The sequence below is a fragment of the Astyanax mexicanus genome, chromosome 17, assembly GCF_023375975.1.
Source record: "Astyanax mexicanus isolate ESR-SI-001 chromosome 17, AstMex3_surface, whole genome shotgun sequence".
Taxonomy (NCBI): Eukaryota; Metazoa; Chordata; class Actinopteri; order Characiformes; family Acestrorhamphidae; genus Astyanax; species Astyanax mexicanus.
The window spans coordinates 6948629-6969442 of NC_064424.1; the positions used below are offsets into that span (position 1 = coordinate 6948629).

Sequence of the window (20814 nt, forward strand, 5' to 3'; positions counted from 1 at the left end):
TGTGATGTGTGGATTAACTGTTTAACCTGACAATCAGGCAGTTAGACAGTTGCGTCACCCAGATTCAAAAGTGCTTGAAACACCATGTGCTATTCTATAAGCCTTTCAATGGAGAATCTCCAAATCTTCAAAATGCTGTGTAGTCTAAGACTAGGCACAATTCTTGGCATGGAAACCAACTTCTTTAAGAATTAAAGTCTGATCAACTTAAAAAATATTGAAGTTAACAGTTACAAAACTGCACATTTTACAGGGCCTTTCATTGTGGCCAGCCCAAGGTACACCTGTGTAATAATCACTGTGTATAATCAGCATCTTGATATGCCACACCTGTGACTGGTAAATGGCTTATCCCAGCAAAGGAGAACTGCTCACTAACACAGATTTAGATTCAGTTGTGAGCAAAATTTGAGAGAAAATTTGAGGGCTTTTGTGTACATAGGAAAAGTCTTAAATCTTTGAGTTAAGCTCATAAAAAATGGGAGCAAATCCAAAAGTGTTTCCCCTCACAAAATGGTAACAGCAGATGGATGGATTGAGTGGATGCTTTAAACTTATTGCTTTCAACCATACATGTTGATCCTCTGCTATGACTCCTTAATAGTTTTATTTTGTTTAATGTATGACCGCTCAGTAGTTCTGCCAGGAGGCTTCAATGCTACTTTACCTTACTGTGACCAATCAGCAATCTGGCTTTAAAAAAGGCCTCTTATCACATCTAATCGCAGGATCTTTAAGGGTCCAAATGCAAGGCCAGGGCCAATGACGGAAGACTTTTATTTCAAATCAATTACTTGTTATTTCAGATATAATTTCTAATAAAATTGTATAAATATTTTGTCTACATTAAAAGACCTTCTTTCATAGTTAACCATGTTCTATGCTAAATAGCCTGTTGTAATATTGGGTTAGCATAGCTATGACCATAAACCATTTAATATGAAATTACTGGATATTCTAATACAAAGGCAGAGAAAACAAACTTTTGAAAATGAGTATGGTGGAATAAGATAACATTTCCTCAGAACAATGTTCTTTAGATCAACTGGAGGGTTCGGGGCAGATCACTGGCAGCTTGTAAAAAATAAATACATTTGAAAAACAAATTAAAATAATGCTTATCTGATTTTGTACTCGCCTTTTTTTTTTTGGGTGGGTGGGGGGGAGAGACAGAGAGAGTTTCTTACTATTATACTATGAATCCAGAGATAAGCAGAGAAGTGAAATATCTAATTTTGTGGCCTTATTTATTTTGTGCAGTTTTGATCATTCATTTTACTGTTGTAACTTTTATACATGTAGTTGTCTTGTTCCTCCTCAGTTTCTAAACTAAATTGCTCTTAAAATTTACTGTGCATGCATATTTATGTTTAAATGGGTTGAAGGCTATTTTTCAAAAATAAATTTGTTTGCTTTGTATTCCACAAAACTGGGACGCGACTTAATGAACATAAGAAAATGTGGGTCCCAGGCTGAGACCAGTCGAGAACCCCTGTTTTAGATTATGTACTTTTACAGCACAGAGTGGCACAACTGCCTAACTGCTTTCTTTTTGGGCAACATGAGATTTTTAGAAGTGAGAATTTGTAATATTTGATACAGTCCTGATTTTAAATCTATAGGCATATGCTAATAAATAACCCCTAATTTACCACCAATTTAACACTACAGTAAAAAAAAACATAAATAGCTAACATTATACACAACAATAATACACAAAACAGTTTGATTCTCTGCAATACACTTTGATACAGTATGTTATATGTTGTATATTATCCTGCAGTCTGTGTGGCATTTGCGGACCCAGCTTTCATGTCAGTTTGCCCTTCCATGCTGCCAGTCAAGCAGCAAGCAAAACCCTGTTCATGTAGTGCTTCACCAAAACTTTGACGTTTTGTTTAGTCTCTGAAAGGACAAAATGGACTCGCTGCTCTAAATAGACACAGTACAGATGGTATAACATATACACATAACAACTGATGTGTTTACATTAGGACAGTGATGCTAATAGAAGCCCACACACTATGTAGATCCTTTCAAGTGTGTTAAAGATGAATGTCATGCTAATGGATTAGTGCAACTCGTTGGCCACCCACATCAGCACGATGTGTCTTATTATCACCTACTTCAAGGTGCTTGATGAGCTCTGCTTCGACTTTAGAGCCCAAACTAAAGCCCTTATCTCTTCGTTCTTATCATTTTTGTTTATTCCCAACTGTGGGAATAATGAAATGCTGAGACGGCTCGTTTTGTACTGCACAAATTGTCTTTCCAGACAGATAATCAGGCACAGCAGACTCGTGTAACAGTTCAAAATGGAATTTCGGTGAAAGAGTACTAACATTAGCTCTCCATCATCCAACACAAACAGCAATAATCAGCTCTGGTACTTTTTGGACCAAACTGAATTATCCAGTTTAAACAAATCAGCCTTTATTCATAACAGTGAAAAGCCTAGAACTGGCTAATGCTGATGTTTTCATCAACACTGCAAATCAGCCATCAAAAGAAGTGACAAAGTAGACACCAATATTTAGTTTCAAAGAATTTCATTTAAACACCAGTTTGTTGAGCCCGCCATGTTTATTTCCACAGAATATCATGATAAAAAGTGCATTTTGACTAACTATTAGTAAACTATTCCACCAACCTAAAAAAATACCATCCCAGAGAACATGCCCATGTATTTCTAATTTTATTCCAGTTTTATTCCCCATTTTGAAAGGTCAATTACTGTACCCAACCCACTCATTAGGACAACCACTTTTTTTAATTGCCACTGATGTAGTAGCATCATTGGGTAGCCAGTACACTTGGAGGAAAGTGCCCACAGCTCTGATACATCAGCTATCAGATGCCTGTGCTGACCAACATTATACTAGGAATGATGAGGGGAAAAAAGGGCGCCATTTACCCACCCAGAAAGAGCATGGCCAATTGTGCTCTCTCTCTCAGACTCCGGCTGCTGATGGAAAGGCAGCTTGATTCAGGATTCGAACCAGCGATCCTCTGATTATAGTGACAGTGCCCAAAATGTTTGTCCATAGGCTCCAATTTAGCCCCAAATATGAATGTCAGTAACAGGCAAAACATGCATCCCATCTAGGTTGTACACACTGCACATGGGGCATAGCTGGGACCTACTGTATATAAGATTAAGGCAGGCTTTGATGATTGGTCCCTTTACAAACATATATACAAACCCACTTAAAGCACATTCCAGCCTAAAATCACATGATCATGTTGGCTGGGATCCCATTACCTAAAGCTCATAAAGCTTATTTTAGGTTGGACCCATCGACTCTCCTGATCTTCATCGTCACTGACTTGATGCTGACCGGCTGCCCGTTCTTAGTCCATGTGTCCCAGCGCATGTGTGGCTGAGTAGAGCGATCCTGGTCCAGAGGGGAGCCATTAAGGTTTGCTCTGCCACACTGGTTAAACCACCAGCCTGTGTTATTGTGATGCACGCTGCAGCTCTCCACAGCTGTCTCGTTAAAAGTGCAGAATGGGACACAGCCATCATTATCCATGTCAGAGGTGCTGAAAGGTGCTGTGTCCTGATTCTGCTCTTGGTCGTATCCCCTAAAGGCGTCACCTGGAGGAAAGAATTTTTGTACTTTATTCATAGGAACAGTCTGGCAAAAAAATGTCTAACTTGCTGTACTCAAAGTTCCCATTATTCCAAATATAGCCTTCAGCCAGGCTAAGACTCCAATAAAAGCTAACAAGCTATGAAAGCTTTACACCCCACCAATTAGCAGTGAAAAACTGCTAAAAAATAAAAAAACTGCCTAGGGTCTAAAACACTTTGTTGTCTCATATGGAAATCACATCAAATCAACAGATTTATGTGTTTTCTGACACTGTATGACATAATGTTAAACATGGTTCAGCTATGAACAGTAGTAGCAGCCAAAAGCTTCCCTTTTATATATGCTTTTGCTCATTTTGTAAAGAAAACAGTGTGTCATACACCATCAGCAACCACATAAATTCAGGCATTTTGGCAGGGCTGTATGATGCTAGGCATATCCGCCTCAAAATAGTGTACACTCCTTAGGATTCCCCCTATCACTAGTATTGCCCCAAACACTAGAAGGGTGAAGACTAGCACATGCCTCCTCCAATACATGTGACGTCAACCACCCCCTTCTTTACCGAACTGCTGGTTATGTATATGTAGCGTAATTGGATAGTCAGTGCACTTGGGAGAAAAGTGCACCAACCCACGTTCAGTACATCAGCCAGCAGAAGCCTGTGCTGAAACCATCACCTTGGAAGTGATGTGAGGAGAAGGCACCATCTACCCAATCTTGTGAGAGCACTGCCAATTGTGCTTTCTCAGACTCTGGTTGCTAATGGCGAGCAGCATTATCCAGGATCCTTGGAACATAGCAGTGCATTAAGCCTGTATCCTTATACTTACCTGTATCCAGTGACAGTGCGCTATGCAGTGAAGTGCATTTATACTTATAAGGCAGCAATGTGTGGGCGGGAACGCGAGGGCCGTCGCACCAATCACCATTGCGACTGTCCGTGTTGCATGATGCATAGTTACATTTATAGGGAGGTGCAAGTAAGTAAAGCATTAAAACTGAGCTTTTTAAAAACATTTTCGGGCTGTTTGAATGAGTGAAATCTGTGCAGAATGATGTTAATTAACATTGCAACACTGAAGAAGCATATACCTATTATTCCAGAACAATGTTTATTAAGAACTGATCTCCCTGTCTACTGTAATATAATTATGTTTAAGAACACTTTCTGAACAAATATTTTTTTTTATTTTAAACATGTAGCTTTAGTGCAGTAGTTCGGGTCGAGTCGGGTTCAGGCAGAGAATGTAAGCTCTAGTACATGGCGATGCATAGGCTATGCATTGGTTTGATGCAGAAGTATAAATTGGCTTTAACTCTACCTGGACCACATGAATTTTAATAGAACTGAGCATGTATAGGGACCCAAATCAGTTTTACTTTATAAATTACATATTTACTACATTAATGTGTATAGTCAAGCACATAATTTAATTTACCATGAGAACTCTATTCCTAAGCCACATTGTTTCCAGTCCAGAACAGACAGATATTAATGTTCTTACCTGCACTACCAGCATATCTGCCGAGGTGTATTGCAAAAAATTTGCTTTCATCTTCAAGCCAGAAGTTGTCGTAGGAGGCGAACGCAGTGGAGTCGTCTTGAGAGACCAGTGAAATGTGCATCTGGAAACGCGTGTTCTTCTGACTGACGATGCTGAAGACCTTCCTTAAACCCAGCCAGTGTTCTCCTTCAGTAAACACAGAGGAACCAGACGTGGATTTATTTCTTACGACAGTATTTACACATAGTAGAGTGCAGGCCTTGAACAAGGCTTAAAGATAAAGGCTACAGAGCTACTAACCTGGTAAGTGGCCAAATCCATCAAGATAGTTTGTCCAGGAGTGCTTAAAGTCTGTGAAGCCGTCTGTCCGTCTCTGTATTACAGTCCAGCCGCCTTCCATGTAATCCATCTCACAGAACACCTGAATCAGGGGGTCAGAGATGAAGGTCTGGGACTCTGGGAAACTTCTCTCACATTAAACTGGTCATACACATTCTAACACTGCCATGCCTCATATTACACTGTTGAAAAATGCAGCTCAATATCAGCTTTTGATATATTTGTACAGTTCTTTTTTTAGTAAGATGTTACAGTATTTCTCTGTTAATTTGTTTTCTGTAAACAGGGACAAAATAAACTCAGAATAGGTGGAATACATAAATTGCCAGCGTTTTAATAGCTTTTAACTTATTTTAACTTATATTTAAAAAAAATATATAATAAAATACAAAAACTGCCTGTTACTGTGCATATATACTGTGCATTGGATTTGTATTTCGTTTAAAATGTGACAAACTGTGAATTATCATTTTGCATCTTACAGAAAATTACTCTTTTCCAACAGTTTATTTTTGGCAACCCTGTTAACAGATTTTTAACAATGTACCAGGTTTTGGCTGGTCTAAGATGGTCATTCAGGGTAAAATATACCCTATTCTGATTAGCATTTATTTATGTTTGATGGATTAGCTGCTATATCAAACTGACCAACTGACTTGAAAGGTCTAGTTAGTCTTGTTAACCAGTTAACAGGTTAAGCTGGTAATACAGGTGGAACAGCGTGGTCATGCTGGTAAATAAATTTGACAGCCTGGACAATCAACAAGGTCATGATGGACATGCTGGTCAAAAGCTATAGAGCTTTAGAGCTAAAATATTCAATCTACATTTGGTATATTTAAATTAAATATACCTGACTTTTGAATAAACTTGATATATTGAATGGGTTTTAAACTTGGAGGTGGTGAACAATGCTGTTAAAGATTCATACATTTTAAAAGTATTTGATTTAAAACTCAGGTGAAACATCTAATAGAAAGATTTGAATTGATGGATCTAACATTTATGTATCTGATTTCTTTAAATCAGATTTTTTTTTTATGTATTTCTTCACTTTCTTCACAAGTTCAGAACTCAAAAAGCATTGTCAAAATACAAAGGTATGAATTACACTATTAGATATTTCAAGTTTATAAAAAGTCAAGTAAATTTGTTTCAAATATACTAACTGCACATACAAATACTTTTTAGGGTCAGTTTTTAGGATCCATAAAAAGACAACAAATATTTCATAGTGCACCTCAGGATAGGATATGAATTAATTATGAGTAGATGCTACAATGTAATTTCTTAAGTTTTTTAAAGTGATTTTTTACCTCAAATAATAGTTCAGAATTGTCAGGGTTTATAATGTAAATCCCACTGGGTATTTTTGGAGCTACTGCCCCTAGTGTCTCCTTGATGTCGCTGCAGTCTTTGCCTGTGAATAGAAGAGATTTATTTAAAAGCAAACAACAAAGATGTTTCATAACACACTGGCGATCTTTAAATAATGTATTTTTAAAACAAAATTTTGATATTTATGACTAGGTTATGTTATGTTCTACTAATGATTTTGAGGCCCTCAAAAGTGGTCACACTTTAGTTGTGACAGTTGTTTCCGGTTGGGAATACGCTGTCTGTGATTGGCTGCCACTTGTCATTGGTATGTGGATGAGTGCTGAATGTAAAATTGTTGTGTGTAAAGTGTTATATAAGTGTAACTTCTTTCATTCATGCTAAAAAGTACTTTTAAATTGGCCTTCTGGTGCAATCTATATTTAAAACAGATGAAACTGGTGATTTTAGTGAGGATTCACTCTTTTTTGTCTTAGCAGCTCTGCTCAGTTATAATTGTTTGCTTTTTTGTGCAGTTCTGATATATCTATGTTTGCTGTTGCTCTTGTTTCAGCACTATTAGCAGCCCTATGGTTGTTCAGGTAACAAGAAAAAGCTATTATAAACAGTAATTAAAATAATTAATATATGTGGCTTTGCAGGAATGGTAGCAGAAACACACTGATGCCATTTACTCTAATACTTTCCCTCTCAGCACTCAGGAACATCACTGTTTTCAATCTAAAAGAAAAAAATCTTAAGGACCTCTGCTTTAAGGACTCTAGATATGATTTACAGTTTTATTACATCTTCTACAGGAATAGTCATTAGTTTACCATGCGCATGGAGGGGCTTCAAAGCAAACATCTCACTGTTGCTTCTCTGCACCTCTGAGCTGAGAGCGTGGACTTTGGTCATAAGTTCCATTACCTTAGAGAAGGAAGAAAAACAGTCAGGCGAATGTGTGCAGGAATGCAGAGGAAATTTTTCAGGCTGAGACTGAGATGTTTATACCTGGCTGGTGAGGAATTCCAGAGTCTTCTGCTGTTCATCTATTAGATCTCTGATCAGCTTTCTCGTACCTCTGGCGTATGTTGTCATGGCGTGCTGGAGGTTATCTGAGTGGCACAGAGAATTCAGAGACCGATTTATGGACCAATTTACATTCCATTGCAGGAAATATCCAAATCTCCTGCGAGACACCATTACTAGTCCTGAAAATATGAAACAAGTATGTGAATAAGGGTTTTTTGGTGAAATACATACTGCAGAAAGAATGCTTCTCATCCCGCATGAGTTTCGCCGTCATCTCGCACGGTACCGTGCACTTCTCTTTGCCTGGATCTCTGCCAGGCTGGTCCTTGTGGCTTCTGAGAGACACATCTTCAAAGGTCTCAGATAACGTCACAGGTTCACTGAGTGGGCTGTTGTTTATGTCCTGTTTAAAAAGAAATGTAATGGTTTTTCCATTACATTTACACCACCCGTGTCTGGTAATTTGTTTAAACTGCACAATTTTTTACAATTTGCTTAATATTTGATACGTGATACATGCAAATTATTTGAATAACTTATATAAAACTTATAACTTAAATAAGGGTTTTATTCAAAAATGCATTTAAATGTATTAACCTTTTTCGGTTTTGTATTGTTGGGAATTTTACACAAGTTCTATATAGGGGCTCATTAGCCTTTGTTCATCATCATTAGTGAGAGAAAACATATGATAAGTTATCACAATTCTTAATTTCAGTCAATTCTGTGTTATTTTCTTATCGATATGAGCAGTATAAAAGCCTTCACCTGTGGTGTTTTAACAGCATTTTGCTGCACATTAACCAGTTTAACAGAATTTGTCCACTCCCTGTAATTAAATGTGTGGCTGGGTCAGTGTTAATAATGCATAATGACATCAGTATCTTTTATTTATTTATTTTCTTAACAAAATGTATTAATCAGGTCTAAAGTGCTGCCACTATGAGCGGGAGGTCGCAGGTTTGAACCCCAGCTCATGCAGCTTTGCCATCAAGCTGCCGGTGTTCAGAGGGAGCAAAATTGGCCCTGCTCCCTCCGGGTGGGTAGATGGCGCTCTCTCCCCACATCACTAAAGGGTGATGTCCACAGCACAGGGCATCTGTGAGCTGATGTACCGGAACCGAGCCGCTGTGCTGCTCGGCAATGCTGCATCAGCAGCAGCTCGAAAAGAAGCGGTGGCTGGCTACATGTATCGGAGGAAGCATGTGTTAGTGTTCAACATGTGTTGAGGCAATACTTTTGATAGGGGGAGTCCTAATATGTGGGTTGGGTAATTGGCTGTGTAAATTGGGAAGAAAATGGGAAAAATAAAAAATTATAAAATGTATTAATTATTAATTGAATTGTATTAGACAATAGAATTAGAAATATTATTACACTTTTAATGACTGCAAGTCCATATATTATGTGCCAAAGACTAAATAATACAAAAACCTTTTCTAAGCTTTAAAAAATGCTTTTATTGTTGTAATTTGCAGTACTCTGCAGCACCCTTACAGGTTCAATTGTGCTATAGGAAAGGATGATGTCTCTGTGTACAATATGCAAATCAGTCTATAAATAAAACTGCCCCCCTGATGATGTCCAATCATCTGCGTCTCAACGCTGTCAGAGGCATACAGTACTGCTCAACCCAATCAGCTCTCCCTTATGCCCCACCCCTAAACCCATACATCACCCATTTTTTTGTAATTGGCGTCATGTAAAATCAGGGGGGTTATTTACCCTTTAAAACATAACTGTTTTGCTTATTGGTACAAAATTCATTCTCTTCTATATTCCTCTGAAATATCTACCAGACAGATTATATAAGCCCAATATCATTTCTTTTATTTAAACCTTAGATACAGAGGCTGCTTTATTAATATCACAACATGTTGGATCATTGACGTCTGGTTACTGCTGGTGAAATTAACTTTATTTAATATAATTAACATTGCAATATATGAGATAGAAATGTTGCAATGTCATTTTTTTTTTCAAAATAGTTTGACTACTGGACAAAATATTGCATTAATTGTATTAATGTCAGTTACATATATTGCCATAAATTGTTTTTTTATTAGATAAAGACAAAAAAATATATTAATGATAGTCCAAAACTACAGTGAGGACATTCTGAAATTTCTAGTATGCATGAAGCAGACTTCCAGACGTCCTTGAGGCTATTTTTCTTCTGAGCATGCTCAGGAGGCTTTATCACATGCTGAAAATGGCAATGAGCCATAAAAAAGACAATGTCCAACGTAGAACTGTAAAATCTGATGTAAAATACATGCAAACTGTTAGTAAAATGAGCAGCTGCAATTTAAAGATCATGGAAAAGACATATCATAAGTAGTTTAAAAAGAAAAAATATGTATATATATTTTACAAAGTGTAAAACAAACACTTACCTGAGTTATGTTTGGCAATGCAAGCAGATTTGGGAGAATATGAAGCCAAAACAAAGTGATCCAAATCATGTCAGTTACTCAGTTTACGTAGTTGAGTAGGAGCATGAAGATGCAGTTCTTTTCAGTGAGATGAGCAGAAACAGAGGAGTCTTATGATCTAGGACTGCCTCCTTGGCTGCGGTACAACAGGCAGAGTGTGCTGCTGCTGCTGCTGCTGTCCAAACCACAACAAAGAGAGCAGGACTTGTCCACGACTATACAATATTAATTGTAAACCACTGTTGTTTTATTGCACTTTGACGACATCCTGTACGGGCTATTAAAACCAGATGGTGGAGGGGAAATGTGACACTCCTCTCTGTGGTGAGGGAGGTGGGAAGCAGCAGGGCACGAGAGCCGCATACGTCAAAGCATTCCTTCCACAAACACAGCAGGGACCTACCTGGCCTTATACAAGCAACATTATACAGGGGTTCTAGTAAATGTGGACGTTGCTTTTTGTATGACCCGTTTGCAGAGTGTTAAAAATGCTACTGGTCATGGCCACTCGGGTTTCAGATTTGGTGGTCTTCGGTCTTCTGGGAACACATCTGCTGGGCATTACTCGGCCCTGCTGCGTAAGCACACTCGGATCAGACATTGCACTGTAAGCGAAAGTAGCTAATGGATTTACATGTAAAAGCCTATTCATTTCAGGTGTGCGTGTGTGTGTGTGTATATGACTGTGTGTGTGAGTGTTTGGGTGTAATAGTATTTGTTTACTTTATATTGCCAGCTACCAGTATAACAATCTGTGCTAATAATACAGGATAGTGCTGGCCAAAATTTATATCACAATATACAGCTCTGGAAAAAAAATAAAGAGATCACTTCAGTTTCTGAATCAGTTTCTCTGGTTTTGCTATTTATAGATATATGTTCAAGTAAAATTAACATTGTGGTTTTATTCTATAAACTACGGACAACATTTCTCCCAAAAATTTCAAATAAAACTGTTTTTATGTAGAGCATTTATTTAGATGCAGAAAATTAGAAATGGCTGAAAAAAAAAGATGCAAAAAGAAAACAAGTTCATATTCATAAAGTCATAAAGAGTTCAGAAATCAATATTTGGTGGAGAATCCCACAGTTTTCATGCATCTTGCATCATGTTCTCCTCCTCCAGTCTTACACACTGCTTTTGGATAACTTTATGCCTTTACTCCTGGTGCAAACATGTAAGCAGTTCAGCTTGGTTTGATGGCTTATGATCATCCATCGTCCTCTTGATTATATTCCAGAGGTTTTCAATTTGGTAAAATCAAAGAAACTCATCATTTTTAAGTGCTTAATTGCTCCATTTGAACCAATTCACTCATGAGCGCCCTCTGCTGGCCTAACAGAAGTTTTGGCCTAGTGTGTGTTTAGGTTTCCATGGTTACGGTTCTGTTTAACAACAGTAAAGATGGCTGAAGAGACTCCAGCATTTCAGCAAATCTACACTTTTAATGCTCTCCCCGATAAAACATTTACATTTCAGCAGGATTCACATACAGCAGGACTCTTGATGAAATGGTGAGTGTATAACCTGTTATCAGAGAAATTCTGTAGAATTGTTATAAAGGTATTTACTAGCTAACCAGTTTTCACAAAGCCCAGATAACTAGTTAGGTAAGATTAGCTAACTAATGCTGCCTTTCGACCGAGCAAAACAGTTATTGTGACAGGGGCTTATTACGAATGTCTTTAACTCTCTGTGTGTTTTATTAGGGGTATGTGTGGGAGAATTTCCACACAGGCCTTTAACTTTGACCAGACGTTCCAGTCTTATAAGAAGAATGACTTTGCTCTGGTGAGTTTAGTGTTCCTCATTAATTTTTATAGCTTTAATAAATATGTATTTTAAGGCTAAATCTTTTTATCCTATCCTGATTTGATCTGTTGTTTTGTTTAGAATTTCTTTCAGGATCCCTGTGTAAAAAACAGCTTAAAGACACTGGATGCGTCTGGTGTTTGGAAGCCATTGGGTATGTCAATGTTGTCACAGCTTTATAAGTAGCTAGCTAGGGCTAAACGATATGGCCAAATGTATATATCATGAAATATATCTTCATTTTGGCCAGCACAATATAATTCCAGTATCGAAATGAACAGTATTAAAGCTCTGACTGTGATGTACGTGCATAAATATATATTTGTTTTTTTATTTTAAACATTATATTAGGCTATTTAAAGAGGCACAGTATTCTTCAAATCTTAAAAAACTCTCTTTCATGAAAAGTACACTGTTTTTTATCTTTTTTTTTTGCTGCATATCATCCTTTTAAATAGGATTTTTTTACTCTCTCTGTAATAAAATGTACAGTTTGGTCAGTGTTTTTAAGCACTGATAATATTCTTGATCTACTTATTACAGCATATTATTACAGCAACACAATAAAATATTGTCATATTGCCCAGCTCTAAAGCCGGATTAATTAACCCCTTAACAGGCCAGGATTTTTGTCAAATGTCTGCATGACATTACACCACTAAATATTGGTAGGATTTCTATTCAAGCTTTACGTAAAAATATTTCAGGTTTGATAAGGAACATTACTAAAAAACAATAATTAAGTCTGCTAATGTCAAAATATAATGAATAAAATTATAAATTGGCTCTTTTCTGAACTTCATTTTAAAATTAATATTTTCCAGAATACGGCTCAAACAGTTAATTTCCTCCAAACCTTTAGTTTTGTTATGTTTGTCTAGTTTTTACGTCTATTTTCAAACCTGCCAAATTTGGGTTGATTTCTGTTACTGATGTGGAATTATTAAGTGGAGTAGAGAGAAAGTGAACAGGCAGCTTCTCCAAGTGTCCTGTAGGAGATTTCAGAGCCCTCAAATTTTATGAGTGTAAAGAAGTTATTTTACTGCAGAAAAAAGGGTTTTGTATCACCTCCACCTGTAGCCTGTATACGGGTCAAGGCATGTTACGGGGTAAATCAAGTCTAATAGGCAGTTTAATGTTATTTACACTTTATCTTGCTTTTTTTATACAGGCAGTGATATAACTCGTGTGGACGTGGAAGACGTTCCCTGTTCTAAAGTGTCTGTAGACATATTTGATCCAATTCTCTCAAGTGGAATCGTGCGCCCCTCCGGCCACATCGTTAAATGTTTCCATGAGGTGCATCCTGACTTTGATCAGTTGAGAATGGTAATCATTCAGTATTTTTTAAACAATTTAAAAAGTGATCTCATTACGAATACTTAAATATTGTGTAAGCTTGTGCAAACTTTCGGATCTCGTGTTTACTGACAGATGCTGCTGGAGCAGGAGTCTGAAAATTACCACGTGGTCAGTCGGAGTGACCGCCAGGAGTTTCTGTTTAGACTGTTTAAACACGTGGTGTTGGGTGGTGAACTTTGCCAGTATGAAGATATTATCAGTCCATACATTGAAGCTGCGAAAAAGATTTATAAAGATTTGGTGAGGTAAGTGTGCAGTGGAAAAGTTTTTTAAGCAGGCATTTTGTAAATTTTCTTCCTGATGTTACATACATAAATCTTCAGGATTTTAATTCAAGCATTACATAAAAAGGTTTGATGTTTGATAAGAAACGTTACTGAAACTCGTAATTGTATTTGGTGTAAAAAATATTTAGCTGCTGCTGTCAAAATATAATGAACTGTAGTCTCAGGCTATATGTTATTTTTTCCATATTATATATCACCCATAGACGCTTTATCCACGATTCATATTTTGGGACAGTGGTTTCGAGCCAGTTTACACTTATACCCTTAATTGCTGCTGCAAATAAAACTTAAAGAAGATAGATTGGGTTTCTATAGTCAAAACCCTAAGGGACAACTCCTAACAGCAATACCTATACTTTTTCAGTTTTACACAGAACTGAATCCTGAATCTTCTGAAACTATATTTTCCTGTCTACAAATCAATCATTTATTGTCTTCCAAACCTTTGTTGCTACAGTTGTCTAGTTTTTATATCTATTTTCAAACATCAGAATTTGGGTTGATTCCTGTTACTGATCTGAAATTAACAAGTGTCCTCACTGGGCGCTCGTTCAAGGTGTCGTGGCAAGGACAGCTGTCCTCAGCCCGCTCCTTATCCACTGGGGTTCCCCAAGGTTCGGTACTGGGACCCCTTCTCTTCTCCATATACACCACCTCTCTTGGTCAGGTTGTCCGCTCACACGGATTTTCGTACCATTGCTTTGCTGATGACACCCAGCTATACCTGTCGTTCTCACCTGAAGATCACTCAATCTCTGCACGGATATCGCAGTGTCTCTCTGACATATCCTCATGGATGAAGGAGCATCACCTTCAATTAAATCTCTCAAAGACTGAACTTCTGGTTATACCAGCAAAACCATCTTTTCAACACAACTTCTCTATAAGTATCAACTCTCTCTCTCTCTCTCACCGACAAAGGTTGCTAGGAACCTGGGTGTTCTGGTTGATGACCAACTCTCCTTCACGCACCATGTGGCCTCAGTTGCTCGGTCCTGCCGCTTTGCGCTCTATAACATCCGAAAAATTAGACCGTTCTTGACGCAACAGGCCACCCAACTCCTGGTGCAAGCGGTCGTCATCTCACGCCTCGACTACTGCAATGCCCTGCTAACTGGCCTCCCGGCCTGTGTAGTAAAACCACTCCAGATGATTCAGAATGCAGCAGCACGTCTGGTCTTCAACCAGCCAAAACGGGCACATGTCACCCCGCTGCTCATTGAGCTCCATTGGCTACCAGTTGATGCTCGCATCAAATTCAAAGCTCTTACAATCGCCTACAAGGTGATGACAGAACAGGCTCCTTCCTACCTGCACTCGCTCCTGAAGGCTTACGCTACCTCCCGGCCGCTGCGCTCCTCCAATGAACGTCGCCTCGCTTTGCCAAACATTCACACAAAGCAATCCAGACTGTTCTCATACAGAGTTCCCCAATGGTGGAACAAACTACCTTCCACTACCAGATCAGGAGAATCTCTCGCTATCTTTAAGAAACTCCTGAAGACAGAGCTCTTCAAAGAGCACTTACTCTCCTAACACCTCTAACACACTAACTACTTCTAACCTCATTTCCTTCCTATTATTCCCCTTTGACCTCCTTTTATCCCTATCCAAAGATGTTTTACCTTTAAACTTATTTTACATTGTACTTGACTATTGTAAGTCGCTTTGGACAAAAGCGTCTGCCAAATGTAATGTAATGTAATGTAATGTATGAGTCTCTAAAGTAAATAACTTATTTGACTGCCGAGATAAAATGGTTCTGTATCATATACACTTGTAGCTTGTAACATGCATACATAAAGATGAGGCAATACATCTTTATATGTATAAACTATTCACCAAAGAAGCAAAACACTTTTAAATTGCTTATTTTGGTCAATGATATACATAGTGGCCAAATCATTAGGGCCAATCAGCTGGGTCATCAGCGATAGGTTGTTGGGTGCCCAGGGCTATTGGATACACAAGCTGTATTGAAATCGATGTAGGAAAGGTCCTAAAAAGGTAATTGCCCTGTTGCATAAAGCACCTTAATTATAAACCATAAGGGAAGTTTTTCCCTTACCTAAGTGTGTTGAAAAAGTCCCTTAGTCAATTTACATGACTAAAGGTACACAGTAAGAGATTTACTGCAGTGACTCAGGGTTTACTGCAGTAAATTCCACTGGAACCATGAGAACGACTCATCAACAAAAATTCCAGTACATAGTGGCTGTTCTGTATTTCTTTCATGATTTAAATTTTTGGGCACATCTCTTATTTTTCTTAGTTACTCTTTATTAATACTGTATCAATTTATATTGATCTATAATAAACAGTTAGTGTACAGTTAGACATAATATATACTTTATACTTTATGTGTATTTTATTACCCAGTGTTCAGAAGGATTCAGACACAAAGGAGATCAGAGTCGTGTCAACCATATTGAAGGTCTTCGCTTATGTAGGTATCTGCATGCTTTCTTTGTCTCCCATTGAATTGTAGTTTTGTTAAAGTGGTTTGGTGTAGTTTATATGTCAACACAAAACCACGACTGACTTGTTAAAGTGTGAACTTGTGTTAAACATCACACAACTGACACATATATTTGAGGTCTATTTTAGTGACAAATAATGTGGTATAATATATTTCCCAGACAGGGATTAAGTCATGATGTAGACCAGGGTTTCTCATCCGGGGGGCCACGGACCACCAGGGGGCCGCGAAGCACCCTCTAGGAGTCCTCAGGCTCATCCTTAGAGGGAGACAGTACTCTGTAGTGAGCATTTTAAATCAGGGGTCTTAAACTCGCGGGCCATTAGCGGCCTGCAGAATGATATTTTGTGGCCCGCAAAGAAATACGCTGCCTCTCCCTGTCCACCAGCAACAGCGCATCCTATTCATTTCAATAGAGAGAGCCGCTGCATGAGCGCAGCCCCGCCCTCCGGCAAAAAGTTCAGCTGTGTGAGAGAGGCACATACAAGAAGCTGAAAACTGATTTATAGAACTATAGATCACAGTGAGGTTGATTAAAAATCTTAAACTTATGATTGACTACACCTGTTGCTGCATTTGAATAAAAAAAAAAACGGATACCCCCACACAGATATGCCCACACAGGGAGCCGAGTCATCAGGTGTTCTATCGAGTTGTGCTACCCTGTCAAACCATGCTACTTTTATATGTATATTTTAAGGTAAAAATACAAAAGAAGCACAATATTAGAGCATGTTTCCAGTAAGAAGTTCATGTACTATATTTGGAAAGTCTAAATCACAGTTTCAGGGTGAAGTTTTGGTAGCAAGAGCTTATTATACTCTGTTTTTTATATAATATTGTATTATTATTGTTTTTATTATTATTATTATTATTATTATTATTAGGGGGGCCTTGAGGCTTTCAAGTTGGAAATAGGTGGGCCGTAAGGTAGAAAAGGTTGAGAACCCCTGATGTAGACTATATTTTCCAGTCAATTGAAAATCGCTGTTCAAAATGCTGTGTAGTTTAAGACTAATCTTAATCTCTGTCTGGGAAATTGCCCAAAATATCCAAATGTGTGGACACCCCTATAAATTAATGCATTGAGCTCATTCAGCTACATTTTGTTTCACTTACTCGATAAACTAAGACCTATTAAGAGTAGGTCTCTCTGGGGCAGATAAACATTAACCTATGGGCACCATTCCTAATGTCAAGCGTGAGTTAGAGTACTCCTGATTAGCACTGAGTTGTGGGGTGGTGGAACTGTGTTCTCTGGAATGATGGAGTTCCTTCACTTTACTTTGTTGGTTGGAGATGGATGGGAATTAATTGATCATCCAGCATCTTGACCACACTAATGCTCTTGTCGCTGAATGCAATCAAATCCACACAGCCCTGTGCCTCCATATACAACATAAGCAGGATAAACTATTTTTTACTACCATTGATTTTATAAGAAATAATGAATGAGCAAAAATTATCTGCAGTTTTAACTGTAATTCTATATATCAAACATTTAGAAAAATAAATACAAGGAAACGTCTCTAACCATATACTCATCCTAATTTCTTCATAATTCTCCTCTGTATAGGATGAGCACGGCTTGTGCTACCCGTGTGGGCAAGACAGCGAGCAGACCTTCGCCTATCTGTGCATCGACCCGTTTAAAAGGCATGTGTATGTGCTGTACCACAGTTATGGTGTCAGTCTTTTTTCACAGAGTGTTAAATAATATGTAAGTTTGTTTTCAATATGATAATTCTTCAGATATTTTTTAAAATTGGTTATTCAATTTTATCATATAAATTTAAAAACTTATGGTTTGATGAGGCTTAATAGTTACAGTACATTAATTAACAATACTGATGTCTCAACTAATTAATTATTAATTAGCTCTAGTTAAGACATTATTAATCATAGCAATGTTTTAAACTTATGTCTTAATGCATTATTATCAACATTCCTAAGCATTAAAACTTAGTACTGTTTAATAATGTGTTAACTAGTGCCAATTAATAATTGCTTGAGACATTATTTTGCCATTTAATAATGTTTATATTACTGTCATAAGTACTGATATTTGTGAACCTTATTGTAAAGGGTTACCAGTGGTTTCTATCGCATGTCATTAATCTTTAAAAAAAGATTGGAGATGGGAGATTGCAATATGTTCAACTGTTATTCTGGTATTACTAAATTCCTATTAAAATATGTACATTAAAAGGTTTTGTTGTATTTGAGGTTAGTATTGAAGCAGAAATGTTTCCATAATTATACACTTTTCTTATGGTGTTGTGTTCTTTTGTTTGTTCTATATTTTATTGTTTGTTATTATTTCTTATTGTTCATGAGAAATGGCTTACAAACGTTGCATGTCCTTTTATTGTTTTCTATTTTATTTTCTTAGTTTATGATATCAGCTGCTTTTTTTGTCTGAAAAACATGTATATACTTCAGTCCGAAATCTGGCATCACCTGCATATTTTATACATTTATTTGATAAAACATATCTGCATATTAACAGAGAATCTTCCGTGAAAGTAAAATTAGTTTGTCAAAATATTTGGCTCTAGCTCCATCTTCTGGACAAATATGTTGTCTTTCTGATTATAGAAATGTACCAGTAGGTGATGCCAAATTTCTCTAATTTAGCATTAAATCATATTATTGTCTTTTAATTATAATTGGTATTAGTACTTTACATTGCTTTGAAATTAAATTTGGTTAATTAAATTGAATTAGATGCCAAACATATAATTATGAAATGTTTTTAAATAAAATGTTCAGCTTTAATTTTAACATTTTTGATACTATGGTTAATAAACCAGGAATTGGTACTTTTGGCAGTGTTGACAGTGTACCAAGCCTTGCTTAAAAATTAAATCCTTGTTTACATAAAGCTCGTCAGCAGAACATGCTCTAAAATTTTCTGTTAAATACTGACTTTTAGGTTTTTATTAGCTGTAAGTCATAATCATCAACATTAAATACACATAGATTACTGTGTGTGTATAATACATGAGTTTCACTTTTTGAATTGTATTACTGAAAGAAATTAACTTTCCGACGCACATGTATACGGTCTCAACGTCATTGTTTATTTGACTGAAATTAGTTAAATAACATTTTCAGGAAATAAACAAACTGCTCTCAAAAATAAGATCCTTACAAACAGTAAACAGTTACTGAAACACTGGCCTATAAATTATTTTTAGCTTTTAATCCTCATGTTTTGTAATAACAATGCCCTAATATTTGACTGTGTGTTTAAACGGAAAGTTTTAAGCTAAAGTTAGAAGACAATTATGGGCAAAAGTTGTGAATTTTAGTTAACACAATCATTTAAATAATGCTTAAGGTCTGGACTGAGACATAAGAATAAGACACTGCCTAAAATCTAATGTGAAAGTAAATCCTCACAGTGAAATAAAACATCTCTGTTTCACTTTCCCACGAAAACATGAAGGTTTACATGTTACAGAAAATTTTACAGGCCACTTGATGAACTGTGGCAATGATGGGGGATTTCCCCACCATTTCCCAAAAGAAGGTTTTGTTTTATTTTTTGTGTGTATAAAGATATACATATATATGCGTAAGGTTTTTATAATATATATATAAGGTTTTTATAATATATATATTAGATTAATGAATAAATTAATCATGATTGGTTATATTAGTAGGACAACATATCCCTTACCGCCGACGACATAAAATATGAAATATATTTCTCTCTAACCGATAATTTTCAAGAAGAAATGATAATTTTTTAGGGTATCTACACTGTTCTAATTGTGACTGGTTAAAATTTTAGATCCACATACAGTCATGTTTGAAAGTTGAAAAATTATTATTTATATACACATTTTGTTATAAACATATTTATTTTCTGTGTGTTATAATTTGTGTGTTATAATTATTTATAATTTGTGTGTATTGGAACAACGTCACAGGTGAGTTTAATCAAGTGTGTATAACAAATATAATAATTTTCAGAGAGAAATACTTCAAGTGCCAACACTTTCAGACATGGGTGTAAATATAAATGACAAACTGACTATTACAAATACTAACAGTATTCCTGGGTGGATAAACACACAGTATATTAGGATAAATATTAATACTTCCTTTATTATTCACACAAAAGCATAAACAGATGCTTAATGCAGTTTGTTTACTCCATTAAAAGGTGAACATTTTACTTTAAATGCAAAATTGCTTTTATATATTTTTTATATTTCTGGATGAAATAGAGCAAGGAAGCCCCCAAAACTGTATTGGATGTTGATATGCCTTGTAACATTATATTAAAGATAAATAAACAATTAAATACAATTTAAACACTGTTCTATAGAGGGTTAACTGAATTTCCAAACGTGTTGTGAACTGTTGAGCAAAACAAAAGTACACACCTTAAAGAATGATTCATCTATTTAATATTTCACAGGGATATTTATATTTATATATACCAGCTATGTTTTTTGTTGTTTATTATTGAATGCCTCCATGTATGTAATGGATTGTTTCTTGTGTAATTTCTTTTATTTACTGTCTTCATATTAAGTAAAATGTTTAATGTGTATATATATATATATATATAAATGGATAAAAAAGGCATCTTCACCTGAAAGTCCTCCTAAATAAAAGCTGTGCATTGT

The 20814-nt window shown here is 36.5% G+C and overlaps 2 protein-coding genes across 4 annotated transcripts in view; one reads left to right on the plus strand and one right to left on the minus strand.

The window, feature by feature from the left end:
• The window catches only part of cfap300 (cilia and flagella associated protein 300), a 38387-nt gene extending 19432 nt beyond the window's left edge, over positions 1 to 18955 (plus strand). The window contains exons 3-9 of one of the 3 annotated variants that reach the window (XM_049466713.1): positions 11711 to 11745; positions 11941 to 12022; positions 12125 to 12197; positions 13215 to 13372; positions 13478 to 13650; positions 16072 to 16138; positions 17748 to 18955. In XM_049466713.1, coding sequence (XP_049322670.1) covers positions 11738 to 11745; positions 11941 to 12022; positions 12125 to 12197; positions 13215 to 13372; positions 13478 to 13650; positions 16072 to 16138; positions 17748 to 17888 — 702 coding nt within the window. In that variant the 5' untranslated portion in view covers positions 11711 to 11737 and the 3' untranslated portion in view covers positions 17889 to 18955. Of the gene's footprint in view, positions 1 to 11191; positions 11746 to 11940; positions 12023 to 12124; positions 12198 to 13214; positions 13373 to 13477; positions 13651 to 16071; positions 16139 to 17747 lie in introns of those variants that run through there. The other 2 variants (XM_049466714.1, XM_049466712.1) reach the window with 2 other exon arrangements.
• angptl5 (angiopoietin-like 5) lies at positions 2533 to 10452 on the minus strand. The gene is made up of 8 exons (XM_022676005.2): positions 10192 to 10452; positions 8027 to 8198; positions 7775 to 7878; positions 7597 to 7690; positions 6760 to 6863; positions 5405 to 5525; positions 5105 to 5290; positions 2533 to 3598 (listed from the first exon to the last, which is right to left on the minus strand). The coding sequence occupies exons 1-8, from the start codon at positions 10258 to 10260 to the stop codon at positions 3279 to 3281; spliced, it is 1170 nt and encodes a 389-aa protein (XP_022531726.2). The 5' UTR covers positions 10261 to 10452; the 3' UTR covers positions 2533 to 3278.
• Positions 18956 to 20814: the final 1859 nt, after the last annotated feature.